This window comes from Suncus etruscus, chromosome 9, assembly GCF_024139225.1.
Source record: "Suncus etruscus isolate mSunEtr1 chromosome 9, mSunEtr1.pri.cur, whole genome shotgun sequence".
NCBI classification, from domain to species: Eukaryota; Metazoa; Chordata; class Mammalia; order Eulipotyphla; family Soricidae; genus Suncus; species Suncus etruscus.
This window is the reverse complement of record NC_064856.1, coordinates 96560778-96579927: the sequence shown is the minus strand read 5'-3', so window position 1 is coordinate 96579927 and position 19150 is coordinate 96560778. Positions and strand designations below refer to the sequence as shown.

At 49.7% G+C, this 19150-nt stretch overlaps 1 protein-coding gene across 1 annotated transcript in view; it reads left to right on the top strand.

Moving 5' to 3' along the window:
• Positions 1-19150, top strand: part of LRP4 (LDL receptor related protein 4) — a 68969-nt gene that overhangs the window by 11582 nt on the left and 38237 nt on the right. Inside the window, exons 2-13 of the mRNA XM_049779516.1 lie at positions 7072-7218; positions 9202-9318; positions 9502-9615; positions 10038-10154; positions 10404-10532; positions 10762-10881; positions 11859-11984; positions 12684-12809; positions 13019-13153; positions 13677-13802; positions 14107-14337; positions 15932-16088. Coding sequence (XP_049635473.1) covers positions 7072-7218; positions 9202-9318; positions 9502-9615; positions 10038-10154; positions 10404-10532; positions 10762-10881; positions 11859-11984; positions 12684-12809; positions 13019-13153; positions 13677-13802; positions 14107-14337; positions 15932-16088 — 1645 coding nt within the window. The remainder of the gene's footprint in view (positions 1-7071; positions 7219-9201; positions 9319-9501; positions 9616-10037; positions 10155-10403; positions 10533-10761; positions 10882-11858; positions 11985-12683; positions 12810-13018; positions 13154-13676; positions 13803-14106; positions 14338-15931; positions 16089-19150) is intronic.

Genomic DNA, 19150 nt, shown 5'->3' with positions numbered 1-19150 from the left:
ACACATGTTTGATACACAGGGATCTGGGGTTCCATCTGCTCCCTTGAGCCTCCAGATGAAAGTAGCCCCTGAAAACCACCTGGTGTGGTCCAGAAACAAACAACAGCAACAAAGATCAGAAAGATAGTAGGGAGGTGAGATACTGGTCTTGTGTGCTGCTGTAGTGGCTGAGACCCAGGTGAAAATCCCCAGCACCACATATGTTCCCCTGAGCATTACTAGGGTATGCACTTGAGCAGAAAGCCAGGAATAACCTCATGAGCACTGCTGGGTGTGCCCCCACCCCATAAAAGAAAATAGTATTCCAGAACTTTACAAATGTATATATCTGGAACCAGAAAAATGGTACAGTAGGCAGGATAATAATGCCTTGCACCAGGTTGAATCCCCAATACCCTGTGAGGTTCCCCAAGCTTTGCCTAGAGTGATCCCTGAGCTCAGAGTCAAGAGTAAGCCCTAAACACCATCAGGTGTGGCCCCCAAAATAAAAAAGTATATATCATTTACTTAACCTAGGATGGATTTTTACCTTTCCTGCAGTGATCCCTGTACATGCCCGGAGCACTCCTTCCTTCTGCTACCCCAACTTTGGGTTTTGTTTTTATTTTGTTTTGAGCCACACTAGCCTGTGCTCAGGGTTTTCTCTTGGCTTTATGTTCAGGGATCACTTCTGGCAGGTCTCAGGGTACTGACCATATATGGTGGCAGGTATCAAACTGAGGTTTGTTGCCTGCAAACTTGCCTTAAACTCTGGACTCTCTCTCTCCAGCCCCTGCCTTCTCATCTTTGGTTAAACTACTTTGGAAAGAAGTAGATCTGTGACAGTGTGTGATCACTGTGTCCCCTTTGGGTCTCTTGACTGCAATGGGACACTCTATGGAAGATGGGGGGAATGTCTGTCAAACTTTGGGAAGCTTCTTAGAAAGCTCAGGCACAGTCCAGATTCTGGGGTTCTGCAGTATGGAGATTAATATCTCATTGGCTTTCCTAGCTCTCTGGGACCCCATCCAGAGAGATCTAGAGATGCAACTCAGGAGTATTAAAGTCATCCAACCAAAATGCAAACATGGCCTGAACACTGTCAAGAGAAACTTATCAGTAAGAATATATTCAATTGGGCTAGAGAGATAGCACAGTTGTGGGGAACTTGCATTCCATGCCACCGATCTTAGTTTGATCCTAGGCATCCTATAAGGTCCCCCTAGTTACCAGAAGTTATCCTAAGTACGAAGCCAGGAGTAAGCCCTGGGCATTGCTGGGTGTGACCCTCCACCCTCAAAAGATATTTAATCAGGAGGCCAGAGAGATAGCACAGCAGTATGGTGTCTGCCTTGCATGCGGCCAATCCTGGATGGATGGTGGATCAATCCCCAGCATCCCATATGGTCCCCATACCCCACTCTACCACCGAACCTGCCAGGAGCAATTTCTGAGCGCAGAGCTAGAAGTACCTCCTGAGTGCCTCTGGGTGTGATCCATAAACAAAACAAAAAAGTATATATTTAATCAATATTATTGAAACCCAGTTATTCTCTGGACTAAGACATCATTGAGTCATTGACTCAAAGTATATGGCTAGAGACTGGCCATCTTTCATCACCCATTTTCACACAAAGAAAAAATTTATTGTTGGGCCTTAGTGACAGAAGGCAACATCCTGGCTTGAGACACAAACTCACACCTGTTGCTAAAGGAAACTGCAGAAAATGAAGGAGCCAGGAGTCTGCTTTCTTGATTCCTCTTTGCACCTCTCAAGTTTTGGACATTCTTGCAATAACATTACCTTTTACAGGAAGTCTGTCCAGTGAGTGGACTCCAGACCTGCCTGGGTAGGGTCATTACAGGTCAAGGATAAAGGCTCAATAGGCCGGAGTGATAGCATGGAGGTAGGGCATTCACCTTGCATGCAGAAGGACGGTGGTTTGCATCCCAGCATCCCATATGGTCCCCCGAGACTACCAAGAGCGATTTCTGAGCGTAAAGCCAGGAGTAACCCCCTGAGCGCTGCTGGGTGTGACCCAAAAATTAAAAAAAAAGGAATAAAGGCTCTAGGCTAAGTATGGACGCTGACCCCAACTTCGTACCTTAGACAATGAACAGATTTTCCCTGTGCCTCTCCCTGTCCTCAGCAGCCAACTCCCAGCTTGATGATGTAAATTGATTAACTCCTGTACATTTGGCACTTTGGGAAGTGCTTGGAATTCTCTGGAGCCCAGGAAGCTACAGGCTTTGCTGTGAACCCACCCTGGGCTGAGCCCTTTATGTGAATTATTTCATTCAGTCTTTTAAAAAAAAAAAACCTTTGTGGCTCAACTTTTATTTACCCCATTTTACGAATGAGCAAAGGGAGGCTCGAGAGATAGGCATCAGCTTGTTACTACTGCGTTATACAGTTAATGGCAAAAGTAGGCACTGATCTGGTGGTTCGATCCCCCAGCGTCCCATATGGTCCCCCCAAGCCCCGGGCAATTTCTGAGCCCTTAGCCTGGAGTAACCCTGAAGCATCAAATAGGTGTGGCCCAAAAAACAAAACCAAAACAAAAAAAATTCTATTCAGAAGTAGGCACTGATCTGGAATCTGTTGTCTATTCCCATGTTCCCCATGTCTAATGTTCCATCAAGATGGTGCCCATTTTGCCCTGTATAGAAGGTAGTCAGAAGTCAGGTGGTGGGACCAGAGCAATAATTCAGTGGTAGGGCATTTGCCTTGCACACAGCTGACCTAGAACGGACCTGGGTTTGATACCTGGCATCCCATATGGCACCCCAAAGCCAGGAGTGATTTCTGTGGGAGTAGCTAGGAGTAACCACTGAGCTGAGTCACCGGATGTGGCCAAAACAAACAAACAAACAAAGTCAAGTGTCGAATGGCTAAGATTAAGACCCAGGAGAACCTGTACCCCAACACTAAACAATTTAACACTAGACAATTAGGAATACTGAAGGCTTTGAAGAGCACTTTCTGGGTTGTATTGCATTAATTCAAAGGCCCGGATCTGAGGAGGCTTTGCACTGCTTTAAGCTCTAGATTGCAAGGCTAAGCTTTCTAACTTCACACTTGATTCAAGAAAGACTTGGTGTTGCAACCAGCAGTCATTTGTTCCTTTTCTTCCCTCTCCATTCTTTCCTTTTAAAAGGGTTAAAAGCTGCCCTTTCTGTTTACAGCCAGCACTGGAGTAAAAAGGCTGAATTCCACCTCTAGGACTCCCCCGGGGATGGGGTTTCTTCAGGGAGTCTAAAGCGACTGTTGGCGGTTGAAGGCTCCAGCCAAGGTTCTGCCTGACCTTGACAGGTTGATGCTCAGATGCTGCTCTGACAGGCAGAAAGTGCTGACTCTTTAGCTGCCTGCAAGGAGCTCAGTGCCCACCCCAAGGAATGCTTTGTTCTTGGAATCTGCCAGGGAAACCTGGACTTCTGTTATCACACAGCCCAAGGTGGGTAGAGAGGGGAGGAAAGGTGTCTTTAAAAAAAAAAAAAAAACTGAAGGCCCTTCTTTGCTTGCAGTGCCTCAATACTGCTATTCTTGCTCTTACAGTCCTGGGGCTTGGTTCTTTTTTTTTTTTTTTCTTTTTTTTTTCATGGGAAAGAAGCATTTCTGCCTATGCTGTGGGGCTTTATGGTGCCAGGGATTGTATCTGCAAAGCATATCTTCAGCCCTTTGAGATACCTCCTTGGCCATGGTATTTATGTTCTTTGGGAAAAAGGGATTTGGGGCCACATCTAGTAATACTTAGGACTTATCTTCCTGGCTTTATGTTTGGGGATCAACTCCTGGCAGTGCTGGAGAGGGGACCATATGCAGTGCTCATGATCAATCTTGAGTCTGGCAACATACAAGGCAAGCGCATTAATCCCTATACTCTCTCTCTCTCTCTCTCTCTCTCTCTCTCTCTCTCTCTCTCTCTCTCTCTCTCTCTCTCTCGTCCAATGCTTATATTCTTAAAGCCCATAAAGGTTTCCCGAGAAAATATAACCTGCACTTTTCTATACACCCCCACTCCTATTCTCCGTGTATCAAGTATCTATGGGGTTCCAGGGCCTGGGCCAACCATCTTTGTGATCTTTTCACAAATGAGGAAATAGGCTTAGAGAGGCTGTGACTTTTTTGAGGTGTCCCAGCTGGGTATCAAATCTGAGTACTGTAGGCCCAGTGACCACCTCCCCCCAGTCTACTGTTCCTCTCTCATTACTGATACTTCCTCTCCTCTCACTACAGTGGCTCTCTGTAGAAATCTGGGGCTCCTTAACCCTGAGCTGGGCCTGTCCTGTTTCCTGTGAGGTACTTGAAGAACATCAATTCCCTCCATTGCCAGATCTTGCCCATGGCTGCACCTGTGCTGCAAAAACCTCCCTGGTGGGCACCTCTGAGCTTCCTCCCCATGAAAGAACCACATCCTGACAGCCCCATATGTGGACGCTTTGGCATTCCTGAGTCTTGCCTGTTGGATCCTGCCAGAGTTTCCCCTCCAGGAGCTCTGCTTACCCAGCTGAGCTGAGCTGGCTACAGGATACAAGTCCTTCAGGCTCTGCTTCTGGGTTCTGTTTGGAGGAAAGTCCCCATCCTCTTCTAGATAGGGGCAGCGGGGGCTCAGGCTCCCCAGCAATAGAGTCCCTGTGTGCTACTATGGAGACTTAGGAGCACAAAGCCTGGTTTCCAACTTCCTGAAAGTCCACAGATGCCACCTCAAATGGCTTCCCCCAAACGCTTGCATCTTTTCTAGGCATGTGGGGAGGTCAGGCAGGGCTTCAGTTGAGAACCTGATGGAAGCTCTGGTCCTTCACTCTAGAAGTGTACATTTTGCCTGTAGTTTCAGGGATTTACTGCTATAAAAGGCTATCCTTTGGATCATTGTTTATCTACCAATTCAATCTGTTCATCCATTTGCCAATCCACCCATCTCCATTCATCCATCTGTTTATATATCTACCTATCAGCCATTTATCTCTTTTCTCACTCATCCATCCATCTGTCCATACTTAACTTCTTTCCTTCCTTCCTTCCTTTTTTTTTTTTTTTTTTTTTTTTTGGTTTTTGGGCCACACCTGGTGATGCTCAGGGGTTACTCCTGGCTATGCACTCAGAAATCGCTCCTGGTTTGGGGGACCATATGGGATGCCAGGGGATTGAACTGTGGTCCATCCTGGGTCAGCCATGTGTAAGGCAAATGCCCTGTCACTTGTGCCACTACTCTGGCCCCTTCCTTCCTTCCTTCCTTCTTTCCTTCCTTCTTTCCTCCCTTTCCTTCCTTCTTTCCTTCCTTCCTTCCTTCCTTCCATCCATCCTTCCTTCCTTCTTTCCTTCCTTCCCATAATCAGGAATCACCCCTGGTAGAGCTCAGAGGACCATACGTGTTGATCAGTATGGAACCCAGATCGGCTGTGTATTAAACAAGCACCCTACCCACTGTACTATCTCTCTGGTCAATTCATCCCTTTCTTTCTCTCCTCCCTCCAGCACTAGTTAGGAACTCCTGCATTATGGTAATGAACATAAGGGTGTTGATGTACCATGGCTAATAGTCCTACCATAATCTAGGACTATGCCCCGCTTTATTTTTTTTCCGGGGGGGGGGGGGCGGTGACTTTTGGATGATACCCAGCGGTGCTCGGGAATTACTCCTGACTCTGCACTCAGAAATCATTTCTGGCAGGCTCGGGGGACCACATAAGATGCCAGGAATTGAACCCAAGTCCTTCCCGGGTCATCCACATGCAAGGCAAACACCCTACCACTGTGCTATCACTCTGGCCTTATATGCCCTGCTTTTGGAGGAGGCACCCTTTCCTCCTGGGCCTGTGCACTAAGTTGGGTTGAGTTGCTGTAATGTAAGCCGAAGACTTATATGCAGGAGAGGGGTCAAAAGTGAGGTGCCTGGGCCCAAGGAGGGAGGAAAGGATGGGAAGGGGCAATTTTAGTGCTGATTTCCCAGCTGCAGCCTGCCTGAAGCTGAGGGAAAGAAGGGGAAAGGGGCGCCTTTTTCCCAGCTGCAGCTGCATAGGGGGTTAGCTGAATGCTGGGAGGGGGAGTGACCCTGGCAGAGCCCTTTGTTTCAGCAGAAGCTTGAGCCGGGGCACTGAGCCATTCACACGCCATCCAGGGCATCCTGCTGGGCCGGGGGGCACAGCTACTGGTCATGGGACTTGGCCTGGCAGATTGCTGGACGCTCACCGGGATGTCCAGGGGCGCTGCAGAGGTGGGGCCTGTCTCCTCACACTGGATGGCCTGTTGGGCCCTTTCTCCCAGTCATCCTTCTGCAAAGTGATTCTTGGGCCCTCAGAGCCACCTGCTATTTCCTTCCCTGATGGATCCTCATCTTAAACTTGGCTCTGGTTTTTCTGTTTTGTATTCCTTGACCACTGACCCCGGAGACTCCATATAGCACCGACCACGCCATCATCTCTACCTAGTTTGGGAAGGAAGGAAGGGAAGGAGGAAGGGGAGGAGAGGAAGGAAGGAAGGAAGGAAGGAAGGAAGGAAGGAAGGAAGGAAGGAAGGAAGGAAGGAAGGAAGGAAGGAAGGAAGGAAGGAAGGAAGGAAGATAAATGGAGATCTCTTGGTAACACTCCAGATGTCCCCTGCTCCCCTTCCCCCCAAGAGCTCTGACCTCCCACACTGGGGCAAGAGCAATAGAATGGCGGATAGAGCATTTACCTTGCACAAGGCCTACTTGGGGGTCTACCCATATGGTCCTCCAGGCCCGCCATGAGTGATTACGGAGTACTGTCAGGTATGACCAAACCCAAACAAACTAAAAAGCTCTGCTCTTCCAGGTGGCATTATTTTTTCTTGGGTCTTAAGGGGTGGTATTTTGTTTCCAAAAGCTCCATCACAGAAGATGCCCAACTGAATACAGCTCAGCAGGGTCTTTGTACCCCAAGCATCTATTCACGGGCAGAAACAAGGCTCCTTGCCTGACCTTCCCAGTAGCAGCTCTGGGAATGTTGTTGTTTTTGTTTTTTTTAGTTACCTGTTGTGTTGGGGATCGAATCCAGGACCTTATGTGCAAGGTAAGTGCTCACCCTGCTTCAGAGCCCCTACCCAGCCTCACTTGTTCTGTTGCCTCCCACTAGGTCGAGCCAGCAGCCCTGAGTGTGCTTGTGGCCGGAGTCACTTCACGTGTGCAGTGAGTGCCCTGGGCGAGTGTACCTGCATCCCCGCCCAATGGCAGTGTGACGGTGACAATGACTGTGGGGACCACAGCGATGAGGACGGATGCAGTAAGAGCCTCCTGGGACAGTGGGAGTGGTGGTGGCAATGGAACGGGCTGTGGTCAAAGGCAGACCACTGGGGCACAGCAGGATGCTGGGATAGATTGTTCTGGGTCAGAGTGTGAGTGTGGGTAGGAACTCTTGCCAGAGTGACAAGTGTCACAGATGGTGGTTTCTTCATAGCTTGCCCAGCTTTCATCCTTCCATAGTCCCGCATTTCCCTGTCTATCCAGTGGAAAACTGGTGACCCAAGTAGAGAAACATACTTAGCCCTACAGCCTTTTCACTACAGCTCTGTGCATGTGACAATTGTATGGTTATTTGTGCATTTGTGTGTGTGGTTCCAAACCCAGGACTTCCCATCTACAGGGACTGCCCAATACCAGAGGTTCATCCCTGACATTAGTTGTGCTTTTTTGGTTTTGGGGGGCCACACCCAGCTGTGCTCAGAAGCTATTCCTGGCTCTGTGCTCAGGAGTGACTCCTGTCAGTGCATTGGGACCATATGTGGTAGTGGAGATATAAACTAGGGTTGCATCCTCATGCCAGGCAAGCACCTTAACCCCTGTCTCCAGCCCCTATGCATTTTTTTTAAATATGAATAGTAGAGGGCTGTAGTGATATAGCACAGTAGGCAGTGTGTTTGCTTGCATGCAACTGACCCAGGTTTGATCCCGGGCATCCCATGTGATCCCCCCCAAGCATTACTAGGAATAATTCCTGAATGCAGAAGCTACAAATAACTCCTGAACACTGCTGGGTTTGGCCCAAAACTAAAACAAAAATCATGCATACTAGACTATTATTAGATTAAAAATAGGCCTTGCCTATTATTTCTATGGCTCTCACAGGGGTACTTGGGTCACATCTTTTTTTAAGCTTTGTAAGAAATCTTTGATTCCCTGCCAGTCTTCCTTGCCATTAGTGGAATGAACACCATAGGCCCGATAGATTGGGTGTCTTGTCTGGGCACAAGAGTGCAGCCTCAACCTGCAACACCTGTGTCTGGGGTGGCTGGGGTGGCTAATTATATAATAATAAAAATGAAAGCTACAGCCAGGCCTGATTAACTAACCAGCCAGGCTAATTATGATGATGGTAAATGTCTGGCTTGCATGTAGCTCTTTCTTCTGCCTTATCTCCAAAGACCTCCGTTATCCCCATTGTCCTGAGAACCTCCTGCACTACCCTGTAGGTGGCTGCCTTGCTGGAGTTGATAAATAGTGATAAATTCTAGAAAAGGAGCTTGGGTCCAGAGGTGTCAATCATCATTTAAGAAGAGGCAGAGAGAGTAGATATTCCCCTTTCTCATGTTTCTTCAGATTTTCTGGCTGCTTTCTCTTATGGTTTGAGTTCTTTGGCCTCTTCTTTTTTTGAATTACTTTATTTAAACACCATGATTATAAGGTTGTTCATAATATGGTTGGATTTTTTTTCCCCCACAGTTGTTCATGATTGAGTTTCAGTCATACAGGTGTACAACACCTTTCACCAGTGCACGTTCCCTGCCACTAATGTCCCAAAAATTCTTCCCACCCTTCCACCTGCCTGTCTTTGGGGCAGACATTTTTCTTCTCTCTCTCTTTCTCTTTTTTGCTCTCTCTCTCTCTTTTTCTCCTTCCTCTCCCACACACTCTCTCTCTCTTTGTTTCTACTCCTCCCCCCTTTTTAGGCACAAACACAGGCTTGTTTCTGTTATTGTTACTGAGGGTATCAGACCTATCACATTATCTCCTTTCAGCACCCAGTTCTTGTCCAACTTTGGCTTCTTCCTCCAGGTGGGAAAAGCGAGTCCCTTGAATGTTCTCTCTCTTTTTAGCTACATACTCTGCTTTGTTCCTCCATCAGCGAGGGCAGGAGTCAGGGTCTGGGACTCACCCCGGGTGGGATGGACTTGGCACAAGGGGTGTTGGGTGTTGGGTTCTGACCCAAGGATGCCACTCCAGGCAGGACCCCAGCCTGATGCCTTTTGTCCTTTCTCTCCTGGACCAGTGCTGCCCACCTGTTCCCCTCTTGACTTCCACTGTGACAACGGCAAATGCATTCGCCGCTCCTGGGTGTGCGACGGAGACAATGACTGTGAGGACGACTCAGATGAGCAGGACTGCCGTGAGTGCCCCCACGGGGATGTTATTGGGAAGGAAGGAAACCACACAGGAGCCCAGGCTAGCCCCTGGGGCTTGTCCCATGGTCCTCTGGTGCAAAGACATGTCCCCAGCTGTCAGCTGGTCTGCTGGGTTGGTGTTCCTGGTGCCCCCCGCCTGCAACAGCCTATTGGTTCTATGCCCACAGCCCCCCGGGAGTGTGAAGAAGACGAATTCCCTTGCCAGAACGGCTACTGCATCCGGAGTCTGTGGCACTGTGATGGCGATAATGACTGTGGAGACAACAGTGATGAGCAATGCGGTGAGTGGCATCGGGATGGTGGTGCCAGAACCCTGCATTGTAAGCCGCAGCCATAGAACATCAGGTGTTTGCCTTGCACACAGCCAACCCAGGTTCAATGCCTGGATTCCCACTCTGAGCACTGCCAGGAGTGATTTGTGAGTGCATAGTCAGGAGTAACTCCTGCACACTGCTGGGTGTGTCCAAAAAAAAAAATAAACAAAACAACAGAATCCTGAACTGCCCAGGAAGTTGAAACAGCTGGAGTGTCAGGAGATGCCAAGCAGTGCCCCCACACCCCAGACTCGAAGGCCCCATACTTATTTATCCCTGTCTCTGTGGATCTTGCCGACCTGGAGACCAGGTGTCTGGGCTTGGGGGAGAATGGGAGCAGGATGACCTGTAGGATCCTTCAGGACCTGTCTCTGTCCCTTCCTGCCCAGACATGCGCAAGTGTTCAGACAAGGAATTCCGCTGCAGCGATGGGAGCTGCATCGCGGGACACTGGTACTGCGATGGGGACACAGACTGTAAGGACGGCTCAGACGAGGAGAGCTGCCGTGAGTGCCTGCAGCTGCCTGGGCACTGGGCTCTCTGCTGGAGCTTTAGGGAGGCTATGGAGCGCATAAATTGGGAGCCAGGCTGGGGTTCTCTCCCTACCCTTCTGCTGGATATGAGGATCTCCTAGAAGGCCCCTGAGTGGCTCCATCTCTGGCGTTGGGGCTGTTAAATGTGGCCTGAATGGAGGACACAGGCCCTGACCCTGCATAGTCCTAAGTGCAGCTCCTCCTGCCCTGCCTCCCCTCCAGCCTCAGCAGTGCCCGCACCCCCCTGCAACCTAGAGGAATTCCAGTGCGCCTATGGCCGCTGCATCCTGGATATCTACCACTGCGATGGCGATGATGACTGCGGAGACTGGTCCGACGAATCTGACTGCTGTGAGCACTGGGCGGCCAGCCGGGAGGGCAGAGGTGGAGGCCAGGAGACTGGGAGGCCCTGCCAGGAAGGACTCGTGTGGAGCAGGACACCCTTGCCAGCTGGGGCAGGAGCTCAAGGGCTAAGTTTTCTGGGTCTCATAGGCAGGGAGGGAGGAGCCAAGAGGGCAGAATCTGGCCTTTCTGGGCTGCTGGGAGACCCCATGTGCAGCCCATGGCTGTGTCTCTCCAGCCTCCCACCAGCCTTGTCGTTCTGGGGAATTCATGTGTGACAGTGGCTTGTGCATCAATGCCGGCTGGCGCTGTGATGGAGACGCAGACTGTGATGACCAATCGGATGAGCGCAACTGCAGTAAGTGGGGGGGGGGGACCCTCCCGCACCCAAGAGCTGGGACAGGTTGAGAGAGAGGTGTGTGGAGTTAAAGACAGCACTCCCGAGGACACAGCTTGAAGACCCGAGTAGGCAAGCACACTGTTGCAGAGAGTTGTGTAGTTTAAGTACTGCACAAGGATGTGATGTCCCAAGGTCTGCTGGTTGCAAGAGAACCTTTCTTTGAAGAGATTTTTTTTTTTAATTTTTGGGTCACACACATCAGCGTTCAGGAGTTACTCCTGGCTCTGGCTCAGAAATTGCTCCTGGAATGGTTCAGGGGACCATATGGTTATGCCGGGATTCGAACCACTGTCTGTACTGGATCGGCTGCACACAAGGCAAATGCCTTACTGCTGCAATCTCTGAAGAGATTTTTGTGCTCTTCACAACAGCTCTCCAGCAGGTGGCACTAAAAAGTGTCTTGTGGAAAAGACATCTTTCCCAGCTTCCAAGCAAATACCACTGTCCAGGAAGTCCGAGATAGTACAGTGGGGAGGGTACTTGCCTTGCAAACACATGGCTCACCCAGGTTTTATCCCTGGCATCCCATATGGTCCCATTGAGCCCATCAGGAGTGACTTCTGAGTGCAGACAGGTCAAACACAAAAACCAAAACGAGGGGCCAGAGAGATAGCATGGAGGTAACGCATTTGCCTTTCATGCAGAAGGTAATTGGTTCAGATCCTGGCGTCCCATATGGTCCCCCATGCCTGCCAAGGGCTATTTCTGAGCAGATAGCCAGGAGTAACCCCTGAGCATCGCCGGATGTGGCCCCAAAACAAGACAAAACGAACAAAAACAAAACAAAACAAAAAATAAACCAAAAAAACAGTCCTGACACTCTTGACAGGCAGGGTGTGGTGTGGGTGATAGTAGACAGCCCAGCTCTGGGCAACAGGATGGAGCCTCGCACTGGAAGGGAACCCGCCTTTCACTCGCCCTCTGCTTTGCCCCAGCCACCTCCATGTGTACAGCCGAGCAGTTCCGCTGTCGGTCGGGTCGCTGCGTCCGCCTGTCCTGGCGCTGTGATGGAGAGGATGACTGTGCTGACAACAGCGATGAAGAGAACTGTGAGAACACAGGTAGAGTCTCCTGCCTCGAGCTAGAGAGCAGCAAGGAAGGGGTTATTATACTCTCTCATCCATGGACTAAGGCACTGCTGGAAGGGTCCTGCCTGGGTGTTTCCTGCCCTCTTGGTCAGTGACAAACCTTCTAGCTCTGGCCCAGAGCTCTCCAGCAGGTGGCACACAGTGGTACACACAGCGGTAGGGTGTTTGCCTTGCACACAGCCGATCCAGGATGGACCTGGGTTCAATCCTTGGCATTCCATATGGTCCCCCAAGCCTGTCAGGTGCATTTCTGAGTGAAGAGTCAGGAGTAATTCCTGAGCATCACCATGTGCCCCCCCCCCCAAAAAAAAAAAAAAAAACCTTCTAGCTCTGTTGGCCGACACTGTTTTTCAGAATATCAGTCCTGAATGTCACTCCCATCCACAACCCTCTCACCTAGTATCGCCCTCTGCTGGGCACATGTCTGCACACACATCCACTCCTCTGTCTCTGTCCCTCCCCATCCCTCTGTGGCAGGCGGGGGACAAGTCAAGAAAGCAGACACTCTGCCAACCCTGTCTGAGCTGTTTCCTGTCTGGGACCCCAACCCTCCCACCTTTCGTGTCAGGCACCTCCAGCACACCAGGAAAATGACAGGCTCCCATCCTGGTGCTGACCCCAGTCCCGCCTGCCATGCCCTGACCCTTCGTCCTTCCCTCCCTCTCTCCCCAGGGAGCCCTCAATGTGCCTCCGACCAGTTCCTGTGTTGGAACGGGCGCTGCATCGGGCAGAGGAAGCTGTGCAACGGGGTGAATGATTGCGGTGACAGCAGTGACGAAAGCCCAAGGCAGAACTGCCGTGAGTGTCCCCTGCGGACAGCCCTGCTCATGGTCTGTGGCTACACCCCACCCAGAGGGTTCAAAGCGAGTTCCTCCCTCTCCTCCCTTCCCACCCCCTGGGCCTCCTGCAGCCCCGGGAGCTGTTCTTCGTGGTCCAGGTGGAATGCCAAGTTGGCGGTCTGGGGCAGGATTCTGGGCTCAATTCCATCTCTGGCTTGGCTGGCACAGGGCCCCGGACAGGCGAGGAGAACTGTGGTGTTGACAACGGTGGCTGTGCCCAGAAGTGCCAGATGGTGCGGGGGGTGGTACAGTGTACCTGCCACACTGGCTATCGGCTCTCAGAGGACGGACACACTTGCCAGGGTGAGTTGGGGGCTGAGTGGGAAGATGGAGGGCCAGCCAGGTTTCCTCTGGGCTGAGTCTTTGCCTCCCTCCCTTTCTCTCCGGTCAGTAACTCTGGGAATGGGAACCAACCCTCCCATTTCACAGCTGGGGAAACTGCTCAAGAGGGGCCAGGTCACTTCCTGCAAGCCAGAGAGCCAGGGAGTGCGGGAGGGCAGAGGTTAGGAAGTCCTGCCCAAGTTGGATCTGATCTGGAAGTCCTTTGCCATTTATTTTGTTGTATTTTTGTTTTGGGGCCACACCTGGGGATGTTCAGGGATTAGTCCTGGCTCTGCTCTCAGGGATCACTCCTAGCAGTGCTTGGGAGACCAATGATGAGATGCCAGGGACTGAACCCTGATTGGCCACATAAATGACAAAATCACTCCAGCCCTGCTTTTGAGCACTTGGAAGGGGAGAAGGGCATGGCTGGGCAGGGCCTGCAGGAGAGCGAGCATCCGCCAGGCAGCCAAGGGGTACTATCCTGACTGCCCACTCCTCGCAGATGTGAATGAATGTGCCGAGGAGGGTTACTGCAGCCAAGGTTGCACCAACAGCGAAGGTGCCTTCCAGTGCTGGTGCGAAGCCGGCTACGAACTGCGGCCCGACAGGCGCAGCTGCAAGGCTCTGGGTAAGGTGGGGGGCAGAGAGAGCATGGAGCATGGAGATCTGGGTGCAGAGGAGCTGAGGGGGTGGGTTGGATTGAGATGGTGTCTTCTGGGTGCAGCAGCTGGGAAAAGGTGATGCCTGGGGGATGAGGAAGGGGTTCCTGTGGATGTTCCCTCTCCCCCATCCAGATGTAGACAGCTCAGGTCATGCCCTTATGTGGGGGGAGGCCTCCCTCTATATGTCAGGGAGGTGGTGGTGCTTGCTGCTGGGAATCAGGGGCAGCTCTGGAGTCCAGCGGGGCCTCCCATTTCTGTGCATTTCCCCAGGGCCAGAGCCAGTGCTACTGTTTGCCAATCGCATCGACATCCGGCAGGTGCTGCCGCACCGCTCCGAGTACACGCTGCTGCTCAATGACCTGGAGAACGCCATCGCCCTGGACTTCCACCACCGACGGGAGCTGGTTTTCTGGTCAGATGTCACCCTGGACCGCATCCTCCGGGCCAACCTCAATGGCAGCAACGTGGAGGAGGTCGTGTCCACGGGGCTGGAGAGTCCAGGTAGGGGAGGCAGGCAGGCAGGCAAGTGGGGCAGGCAGGCGGGCCCTGTTCCTTCTCCTGGACCATGAGCTTGCAAACCTGGGACAGCTGAACCTCCTATAGGCTGGCTGGGACTCTGCTGAGAGTTTGCTCAGGTTTATAAAAGTGGCTCTGAAGTGAGCTCAACCATTGAGAATCAGAGACCTTTAGATGAAGGATAGAATCAAAGATTCTACTTTGTGAGTGATTATGAATGATGATTCCATTTCTCAGAAGTCTTCGCACCTAGTTTAGTTTTTTTTTTTATTTTTTAAATAGAATCCCTATTGAGTGGTGGTTGGGGGCTGAGGGATGCCCTCCCAGTGGTGCCACAAGCTCAGAGCACAGCAGGGATACTAGGGCTGTTTCAGGGTCTCCAGGCCCACCCTGGGGTGCTCAGGGAGCTACACATGTATCCATTGCTTCTTGAGTCACATCCCCAGTCCCAGGTTTTTTTTTGGTTTGGGGATTTTTTTGGGGGGAGTCAAATTTTTTGGGGGTTATCAGGGGTTACTCCTGGCTCTGTGCTCAGAAATCGCTCCTGGCATGCACGGGGACCAGATGGAATGCCGGGATTTGAACTGCCATCTGTTCTGGACTGGCTGCATGCAAGGCAAATGCCCTAATGCTGCGTTATCTCTCCAGCCCTCAGCCCGTTTTATTTGCTATTTGGTTTTTTATTGTTCACTATTAAGATGCTTCATATACATAAGTCCTTATGCAGAAAGATTGGATTTGATCCCCAGCATCGCATGATCACTAGCACTGATGTGATACTCCCCCCAAAAAATTTAGATTGACTCCAGTAAATAGCTCCAAATGTTTTACAGACTAAACATTCAACTTCTCCTACCATCTCAAGAGATTTGACATGGGTCAGAAGTTATCAAAGTGAGTGAGATAAAATAAGGGTTAGGGAGCTTGTCTTGCATTCTACCAACCCTAGTTCCATTGCTTTGAGCCAAGGATCACTCTTGAGCACAGAGTAAGAAATAACTTTGGAGAGGCCAGAGCAATAGCATAGTAAGGTGTTTGCATTGCACACAGTCAACTCTGGTTCAATTCCAGCACCCCCTTATGGTCCACTGAGCCTCTTTTTTTTTTTTTTTTTGTAAGCACAGAACCAGGAACCAGGTGTAACCCCTAAGCACTATCAGGTATGGCCCCAAAACAAAAGAACAAACAAACAAAAAAAAAGAATCCCTGAGCACCACAAGATCTGACCCCAAAGTTGTGGTAAACCCAGATTCAGACATTTAGGAACGTCTGCCAAACTTAGTACCTCTGCCAAACTTCCCGCCACTCTTTTCACATTGGATCTATGCTCAGAAAGCTTGGCAAAAACGTGGGAAGTGGAATGAACTTGGCCCATGGCAGCCAGAGGGTAGAAAGGCAGCATCTGGCTTGTGGATCTGGGTTTCTGTAGTTTCCATTCCAGGACTTGGGAGCCTAAAGCCTAGAAGTGTTCTGTGGCTAAGTTCACAGGGAAGCTGGAATCAGGCCCAGTGCCAGGATCTACTGGGCCCCTGGAACTCTGCTGAGTCTCTGACCTGGTCCTCCCATATCTCTCCCCCAGGGGGCCTAGCCGTGGACTGGGTCCACGACAAGCTCTATTGGACCGACTCCGGAACATCAAGGATCGAAGTGGCCAACCTGGACGGGACTCACCGGAAAGTGCTGTTGTGGCAAGATCTGGAGAAGCCCCGGGCCATTGCCTTGCACCCCATGGAGGGGTGAGTAAGTTGGGTCCTAGGCACCCAAGCCCTTTGGCCACCTCTGGATCTAGTCCCTCTGTGCTGACTTGATGGTTGGGGGTAGGAATCCCACATAATGTGCTGTTTTGCCTGAAGCCTGGCACACCTGGAATATTAAGTTGTGCTTCTTCACTAGCAGTGTGGTCTTGGACTAGTTTATCTCTCTCTACCTCCTTTTACTCATTTTTAATTGGTGATTAAAAAACAAAACAAAACAACCCTGACCTCAGAGCTGCTTAAAGATCAGATGAGATTCATCTTGGTAATTGAGGTATAATTGACATAACACATTATGTTAGTTTCAGGTGCACAGTGGAAGGATCTGATAGAACCGCCTGATATTAGGCAGTTAGGCAAGTAAGCAGGTCTCCTGATATGATTCTATTCCAGACCACCAAAGCCAAGAGTACAATAAAGCAAGTCACACTAATTCCTCAAGTGCATTGTTTCAAAATCAGGTTCATGGACCAGGGAGAGGAACCTGGTTCCTCCGAGGGCAAAAGCATACATGCTTTGTCTGAAAGAAGCTTATGTCAGTCTCCAGCACTACCTGGTTCCCAAGCATTGCTGGGAGCAACCCCTAAATACGGCTGGGTGTGGCCCAAATCCTCCTCTCCCAAATATTGTTTACCAAGATTAAGGATGTAGCATGCCAACACCCCTCTGAAAGTGTTGGGTGTAGCCCCTCTTCCAACATTTAAACATCATGTTTACACTGCATTGTGGTCTATTAAACGGAGCAAAAAAGGCAAACAACATGTTTAAAAACAATGTACCTGGGTGTGGAGTGATAATATGGTGGGAAGGGTATTTATTTTGAATATGGACAAGCTGGGTTTGATTTCATAGATGGTCTCCTGAGCACTGCCAGTAATGATCCTCAAGTAGGATCCAGGAGTAGGTACTGAGTATTGTCAAGTATGCAGTTCTTTACCTCCAAAATAAAAAAATGTACATTCTTTATAATTGTGGCACTGGGGCCCTGGAGCTATTTCTGAGCAGACAGCCAGGAGTAACCCCTGAGTACTGCCGGGTGTGGCCCAAAAACAAAACAAAAAAAAATGATTCCTGAGGGTAGAGTCAAAAGTACCCCCTAAGCATCACTGAGTGTAGCCCAAAGCCAAACCAAAATAAACAAAAAAGAAAATTAGGCTTATCTTTATTGCAAATTCCAGATCACTCTACTGAGTTTAACAAACACTCATTGGTATGTGACCAGCAAAATTGTACAGGGGCTAAGACACTTGTAGTAGACCCCAGTTTTCCCCTGATACCACAAAAGGTCACCTAAGCACTACAAGGAGTGATTCCTGAGTACTATTGGGTATGGTTCCTTTCCTTCAAAATCATAAAAAAAAACAAAAATCACTTAAGACAGCATTATTGTGTGCAGTTCCCGGGCTGTATCTGACTTCTAGGCCAAGTTTATAACTACAAGTTTGGACTTTCTGACCCTAAATGAAATGCATTTTAAGTGGCTTAATACAATTAGATCATTTAATTTACAGGTATTTGATAGTTTTATTATTAGCACATATGATTGAGCTGATTAACAAGTAACAGCAGTTAGTACCTTTCCTTCCTCCCCTTTGTTGTTACTTGGATTCCAGGAATCAGACACTTGTTTGTGAAACTCACACACACACCATGGTCTGTGTGCTTTTTATTGTAAGACAGGGCACCCTGAGGGCTATAATACCCAGCTCACATTGGCATGTGGGGTAATGCCAGCAATCAATGCTTGGCTTTATGCCTACAAAACCAGTGCTCTGTCACCAAGCCACATTCTAGAGCCCAAATAGTAATTCATATTAGAAGAAAGTGTCCTGAAGTAGAAACCTTTTTGGGGATTTGCTTTTGGAGGCTGGAGAGACTGTATATGGGCTAAGATTTGCCTTGCATGTGACTGACCCTGTTCAGTTCCCCTGCATGACCTTTAGGCCCCAGGCATCACCAGGAGTGATCCCTAGCACTTCTGGGTATGACCAAAAACAACTAAAAAAATAACATCAACAAAACTAAAATTTTAATTTGGTTTATTTATTTGGAGAGGGTACATACCTCTATGTAGGTACTCATGATTTTCTCCTAAGTTTGTACACAGGGATCATTCCTGGCTGGGTTCAGGGGACCATATGTGGTGCTAGGGATTGAACCTGGATCAACCATAGGCAAGGCGAGTTATAGCAGAGTGGTAGGACGTTTGCTTTGCACACTGCCAACCCAGAAGGACCTGGGTTTGATCCCTAGCATCCTCTATGGTTCCCCAAGCCTGCCAGGAGGGATTTCTGAGTTCAGAGCCAGGAGTAACCCCTAGCACCGCTGGGTGTGTGGTTCAGAAACAAACAAAATAAATCAGTGCATTCAATTAAGGGGTTTGTCATCAAAAACTCTATAATTGTGGTCAGCTGTTTTAGGAATTGTGTATGAGGCTTGGAGTCACAGTAGTACTGGAGGTGGGGCCCTTTCTTTGCATGTGGCCAACTCAGATGTGATTTCTTGGTACTCCATGTAATCCCCTGAGCACTGCCAGGAATGATTCCTGAATGCAGAACCAGGAGTAAATACTGAGCACAACCAGGTGTGATCAAAAAAAGAGGAAAAAAAATAGAAAAATCCTGAGTGTGAATGTATGTATCTATACTGCAGAGTCCACATCCTACCCAGACATGTACAGATACCCCATTAGATGTGTTAAATAATTTTTTGTTGTTGTTTTTGGATCACACCCGGCAGCGCTCATGGGTTACTTCTGGCCCTACGCTCAGAAATTACTCCTGGCAGGCTCAGGGGACCATATGGGATGCCGGGATTCGAACCACCGACTTTCTGCATGTAAGGCAAAGGCCTTACCTTCATGCTATCTCTCCCGCCTCAAAATTTTTTTTTTTTTTTTTTGGTTTTTGGGTCACACCCAGCAGCACTCAGGGGTTACTCCTGGCTCTATGCTCAGAAATCACTCCTAGCAGGCTCAGGGGACCATGTGGGATGCTGGGATTCGAACCACCATCCTTCTGCATGCAAGGCAAATGCCCTACCTC